Genomic DNA, 6132 nt, shown 5'->3' on the forward strand with positions numbered 1-6132 from the left:
CAGTGGGCACAGGCCAGATGTGGGTTTTAGTGACGCAGCGCTGCCAGCCCGGCCCGGCCTGGCCTGGACCAGACCAGATCAGACCAGCCCGGCTCAGCCCAGCCCAGCCCAGCTCGGACCAGCCTGGCCCAGCTCAGCCCGGACCAGACCAGCCCAGATCAGCCCAGCCCAGCCCAGCCCAGCCCAGCCCAGCCCAGCCCAGATCAGACCAGCCTGGCCCAGCCCGGCCCAGCTCGGACCAGCCCAGATCAGACCAGCCTAGCCCTGCCCGGCCCGGACCAGACCAGATCACACCAGCCCAGCCCAGCCCAGCCCAGCCCAGCCCAGCCCAGCCTGGACCAGACCAGATCAGACCAGCCCAGCCCAGCCCAGCCTGGACCAGACCAGATCAGACCAGCCCAGCCCAGCCCAGCCTGGCCCAGCCCGGCCTGGCCCACTCCTCTGCTGGCCCTGGGGAGGCTTTTCCGCCTGCTCCGGCCGAGCGCAGCCCGGCTCCGGTGGCGGTGCCGGCGGTGGGCACAAGGAGCCCTTTATGGGCCGCCTGCACAGCGGCTGCTTTGTGCTCTGGGCTCTGGCCGGAGCCTGGGCTCTGAAGGGTTCTGTGTGCGGAGCGGAGGGCGGCGTGTCCTCCCCTCGCTGTCCCCAAAGGCCCTCGTCACCTTTTCAACCCCCGGCTGCTGTCCCTGCGCAGGGGTCTGGCCGTGCTGGCGGTGACAGGGGGTGCCCAAGGGGTGTGGGGCGCTGCACCCCACTTGTTGTCACAGCCCACCCTCCTCCAGATGGGTGCAGGGGGACAGCTCGAGTGCTTGGCGAGCTGGGCAGCTGCAGTTTTGACCAGCTCCTGTCAGAGCTGCTGCAGAGGGAATCCTCCTGGACACATGGAAGTGCAGTCCCTGTCACTATCCCCTGCTTACCAGGGCCAGGGAGCCCTGCTGTGCTTTCCAGGCTCTTTCTTTCCCCTGTCCAAGAGGACAGTCTTAGCTGTGCAGGATGTTCAGGGCTGTGTGTTGGAAGTTGTGCCTGCCCATGGCAGTGAAGTTAGCACAAGATGATCCCTTCCAACCCAAAGCATTCTCTGATTCTGTGTTCAGCCCATCTCCCATTTTTATGCTGGGGACCCTTCAGCGTGGCCCCAGAACAGCAGTGCTGGGAGGAGCATGGACACTGCATGACCCTGGATGGGTTCGGTAGTTCTATCGGTAGCTCACCCCAAGCTCTGCAAGGTGACCCTGCCATTAGCACAGCCACCAGCTGTCCCCAGGAGCCTTGCCCCAGGAGGACAAAACATAGAGCAAGGAGGACACCCTTCCTACAGCCACTTTCCTTTTATTAGAGATTACAAGATACAAGATGCTGAATCTGCATGCCAAGTGCTGTTGGCTCACTCTGTCTTTCCCCTCTGTGTGCCGTGTGGGCAGAGAGGAAGGGGGCTGGCAGAGGCAGGCACCCCCAGGCCGGTCCTTCCCTTGGCCACGGGGTTTTTCCTATAGGGACACAGTTTTTGCTGTGATGGCTATGAGAAAGCATTATGGCAGAGGGATGTCTCCAATGGGACAAAAACTGGGACCGCTGAGCTGAACCTGCTCCATTCCTCCGCAGGAGAGGCCCCGGCATGGCCCCACACCTGCCTCCAGAGAGAATCAAAACACATATGGGGACACAAAGGCTGTAACCTTGAAGATGTGCTTGCCCAGGAGGACTTTTTGGGAGAACTCGCTCATCTCCAGCTCCACCTCCAGCGTGGCTGGCCCCGCCACGGGGCTGGTGAGCAGCAGCTCTCCCGTGTGCCGGTCCGAGCGCCGCACGGCGAAGACGCCCTGGCCCCGTCCGCCCGTGATGGCGAAGCGCAGGCTGTCCCCCACGGAGCGCGTGGTGGACATCTTGAAGAGGACACGGGGCACGGTGCGGTTGGACTGGAGCGGCAGGTAGTGGAAGGAGATGGAGCTGGCAGCCAGCTGGCAGACTCGGCTGTCCATGGGGCAGGGGTTCCTCTCGCACTGGCTGCCAGGAGAGAAGGGTGCCACCGCTCAGTGCCGTGGTTTGGCTCTCGGGGAGCTGCCCTCATCCTTGCACACAAGCCCAGCCTGTGCCACAGGCAGCATCTCCAGCCCTGCTGTCCGTCCTGTGGCAGAGCAACCCAAGACAGCCACATCCAAGTGTGCCCATCGTCGGATCTCTGCCTCATCCCTGTTTCTGCCAGGAAAATGCCATGGCTTGCAGGGACACAGCTCTGGGTGACACTCTGAGGCTGTAACTGGGTGCCACAGTCCCAGCTGAAGGTCAGGAATGGAGCCAGATATGCCTCCCAAAGAGGAATCTGTCAGGATCAGGGATGCTCCTCTATTTGGGTGGCACAAAGCAGTTTAAGCTCAAGAGTGGGACATCTGGGAATGCTGGAAGACAGCTGATGGCACCACATGGATGTGCAGCAGAGGAAAATCAGCATCATTCCCCTCAGGCTGGAGCTCTGAGGGGGGCCAGGATCCTGGATAAAGCCACCATATATTGGGCTGCTCCCACCTGCACCCCCAGCATCCCAGGACCATCAGGGAACCTGTCAAGCATACCTGAGCACCCCCTGTGGCAATTTGCTACCAGTGCTGGCTGCTACCCTCCCTGCTGCCCCTGGGTGACACAATACAGCCCCCAGCCCACAACAGGACCCATCACCCTGGGACAGGGCACGACACAGCCCGAGCCATGCACGGTAGGGTACTCACAAGGCAGAGGTCTTGACGTAGCTGGTGTTGTGGCGTGGCGGGGGGCACTTGGGGCGCACGCAGCGGTGGCCCCCGAAGGTGTTGATGCAGAGGTCACCCTGGCTGCAGTTGTGCTGCTTCCCAGCACACTCATTCACGTCTGTGGTGGTGACACAGGGTGAGTGGGGCTGTCCCCGCCACACTCCTCTTCCCATGGCAGGCTCCCTGCCCTGCACCCTGGGTTCTTACCCTCACAGGCATTGCGGTCAGCGTGGAGCAGATACCCAGGGGGGCAGAGGCAGCGATAGGAGCCAGGGAGGTTGAGGCAGTCATGGAGGCAAATCTGTGTCTGGGGGCTGGACTGGTAGAGCTGGCACTCATCCACATCTAGGGTGGACAAAGTGGGGAGTGGGCAGAGGTCCCATTGCCACCAAGCCTTGGTTCTCCACCCTCCATCATCTCATCATCTTCACCCCCCCTTTTACCTTGGCACACGCCACCAGGTTGCAGCTGGAAGCCGGTGTCACAGCTGCAGCGCCGGGAGCCCGAGCGGCCCTCGGCACAGCGGGGCTGGCGGCTGAAGGAGGTGTTGCTCAACGTCACCCAGTCTGCAGGGGACAGCGGGTGTCATGCTGGGCATGGGGAGATGTGGGGGCCAAGGTACCGGGAGGCTGCCAGGGGAGGGGGAGACAGGTGCAGCATGGCCAGGTACTGTCCCCATGAGAATCCCCATCCTCTGGAGCCCAAACCCAGGCACCTACAGGAGTAGATGGGGCTCTGGCAGCTGGGGCCTGACCAGCCTGGTGGGCAGAGGCACGTGTAGCTCTGGTTGCCATCCACACAGGTCCCGCTGTTGGCACATGGGTTGCTGGAGCAGTCATCAATACCTAGGGAGAAGGAGCTTGTGAGCATCCGCTGGAGAGGTGCATCCTTACCCACCCCCGGTGCCCATTGCTGCAGCCTCTGGGGAGAGCAATGGAACCCCAGAGCTCAGGGTGACAGAGGAGCCCGTCGGGAGGGCGGAGCTCATGGCACCCCAACCCTGCTCCACTTCACTTCTGCAGAAGGGTTGGGTGCCGCTCCACGTGCGGTTGTGCCGGCAGGCGCGTGTCTCCGAGCCCACCAGCTGGAAGCCGGCGTCGCAGATGAAGTGAACCTCGTGGCCCACCCGCAGGCTCCGGCCCAGCATCCGTCCATTCAGGGGTGCTGCCAGCTGCGGGCAGATCTCTGTGGACAGACAGACACGGATGGGGATGGGCACTGCCAGCCTGGAGCCAACCCCAGCCTGAGGGAGCTGGGGGTCCCTTGCCCAGGCTGTTTGTGGGGGGCCAGGGATCAGAGCTGGCCCCGTGGGGATGTCACACATGGAGGTGACAACCCAGGATTACCATTGTGTTTGGTGGCCGGTCTCTGCAGGCGGCTCTGGAGGATGGAGAGCTGGTGCCGGAGCCCGCGGGTGCCCTGCAGATGGGCGGCCTCCTGTGCCACCAGCAGCTTCTGCATCTGCCGCACCACGCTGAGCGCCTGCTGCCGGTTCAGGCATTCCTGCGGGATCATGGAGACACCTCAATCATCTGCTGGGTTCCCCTGCCACCCTGCCACAGCCCGGGAGGACCCTTTCAAGTAGGCAGCATCTTTGGGGTTGGTTTGGATGTTCTTCCCTGGAGAGAGCCCCTTCCCATCCTGGCTGGGGTCTGACCCTGGCTCTGTGTCTGCTCCAGCCTCAGCCCCCACCTCCCGGTCCTGCTCTGGCACTTGGATGCTGTGGAGAAGCTGCATGCCCTGAGTACACATAACATCATTTCACTGCTGCAGGGGGAAAAGCCCCATGAAGTCCCCATCCCCCTGGCCCTGGCAGCTCCACAGGTGCTGTGGCTGTGCCGTACCCCCCCCCTCCGCGCTGGTGTCGGGGTGCTGGGGTGTGAGAGGTGGGTGCTGAGCAGCCCAGAGAGGGAGGTCTGCTGGGGGGCTGGAGGGGAGGGAATGCAGGTCGTCCTTACCTGGGAGCTGCCGAGGGGCAGCTGCAGGATGCCCAGGGCCAGCCAGGCTGGCAGTGGGATGAGGAGCATCACGCCGGGGCTGACTACAGGGGCAAGACGCTGACGGTCCGTTTCTGCTCCCTGCTGCGCTCCTGCACTCACAGGGATTTATCTGCAGCCTGTGCCCATGTGTTTGTTGGTTTTTCCCCTGCCTGAGGCCGAGCTGTAGGAAAGTTTCCCCTTGGCACTGGCTCTAGCCTCTCCCTTCCCTTCCGTTCCTTTCCCTCTCTGCACATCAGAGGCTTTGGGGCCTTTCATGTCCCAGGGCCAGCAGATATCGGGGCCAGGCGGTGGCTGTCACGGCACTTACGGTGGTACTGGCGGTGCCGGGCTCACCACACGGCCAGTCCTGGCTCTGGGGCTCCCCGGCATGCAGAGATGCAGGATGAGGCTAATCCCGTGCACTAGCTAAGCCTGGGAAAGTCTCCTGGGAGAAAAGATGACTTCGGGGTCTGTGCGGGGGTTCTGCTCACCGGTGGGGCTGGGGCTACTGGGAGGGGTAGCCCAGGAATGCTGCAGACACACTGGACTCGACACAGCTTTCCTAGGGTGAGCTCAGCCCTGGCTGGAGTTCAGAGGGGAGCCCCAGGGTGCTGCTGCAGCCTGGAGATGGGGTGCAGCTGGTGTTACAGTCCACATTAATGTAAGGGTCAGCATTAGGGCTAGGGATGAGGTTAGCTTTAGGGTTAGGATTAGAGTTGGGGCTAGCATTAGTGTTAGGTTTGGAGTTAGCCAACTCCAAGTTTGAAGTTTAGTGTTTTGATTAGCATTGAAGTAATTGTTAGGGCTAAAGTTAGTTTTTTTGTTAGGGTTAATGTTAGTGTTAGGATCAGTGCCAAGGGTTCAGATTCATATTAGCGAGAGAGTTTGTACGAGAGCTGGGGTTGGCGTTAGTGCCAGTGTTCAGGCCAGGGTCAGCTTTAGAGTCAGGCTGAGGGAACTGAAGCATTTACAGCTGGGTTTATGCTGACACCCAGCTCAGCCCTGACAGCTGGTGTGTAGGATGCTCCCAGTCCCTCCTGCCTGTGGCATTTCGGAACCCTAAGCATGGATGTCTGAAGCCCCCACCTCTGCCCTGTGCAAGGGGAGCAGCTGGCATGGGCTCTGTGAGCCCTGTGCTGGTGCAGAGCTCTCGTGGTGCTGTTGAGCCCCCTGAGCAGCCTGGGCTGTGGGACCCCTGCTTGACTGCAGGTGCCCACCGAGACACGGCCCCCTTGGGCCCGGCTCCTCTCCCGCCGCCGGCCCCCCGGCTCTCACATCCTCCCACCCTGTAACCATGCTGCCCAGCTCTCCGCAGCGGGTATTTGGCTTCGTGCCCGCAGCGGTGTGCGTTACCTCCCCGGCATGTTTAATTCATGGGGCAGGAGGAAGGCTGGCAGCAGGGGCCCCCTTGC

General features: G+C 62.1%; 1 protein-coding gene across 1 annotated transcript; it reads right to left on the minus strand.

Moving 5' to 3' along the window:
- Positions 1 to 1328: 1328 nt before the first annotated feature.
- On the minus strand, positions 1329 to 4840 carry LOC119705600 (fibulin-7-like). The gene is made up of 8 exons (XM_038148203.1): positions 4700 to 4840; positions 4088 to 4244; positions 3756 to 3926; positions 3461 to 3586; positions 3185 to 3307; positions 2949 to 3086; positions 2721 to 2859; positions 1329 to 2001 (listed from the first exon to the last, which is right to left on the minus strand). The coding sequence occupies exons 1-8, from the start codon at positions 4766 to 4768 to the stop codon at positions 1641 to 1643; spliced, it is 1284 nt and encodes a 427-aa protein (XP_038004131.1). The 5' UTR covers positions 4769 to 4840; the 3' UTR covers positions 1329 to 1640.
- Positions 4841 to 6132: the final 1292 nt, after the last annotated feature.

Source organism: Motacilla alba, chromosome 11 (assembly GCF_015832195.1).
Source record: "Motacilla alba alba isolate MOTALB_02 chromosome 11, Motacilla_alba_V1.0_pri, whole genome shotgun sequence".
NCBI lineage: Eukaryota > Metazoa > Chordata > Aves > Passeriformes > Motacillidae > Motacilla > Motacilla alba.

Coding starts and splice junctions, on each gene's coding strand:
- LOC119705600 (XM_038148203.1), bottom strand. CDS start 4,768: ATGCTCCTCATCCCACTGCCAGCCTGGCTGGCCCTGGGCATCCTGCAG. Junction 4,245..4,699: donor TGCCCCTCGGCAGCTCCCAG/GTAAGGACGACC, acceptor ATGATCCCGCAG/GAATGCCTGAACCGGCAGCA. Junction 3,587..3,755: donor CACCCAACCCTTCTGCAGAA/GTGAAGTGGAGC, acceptor CCTTCTCCCTAG/GTATTGATGACTGCTCCAGC.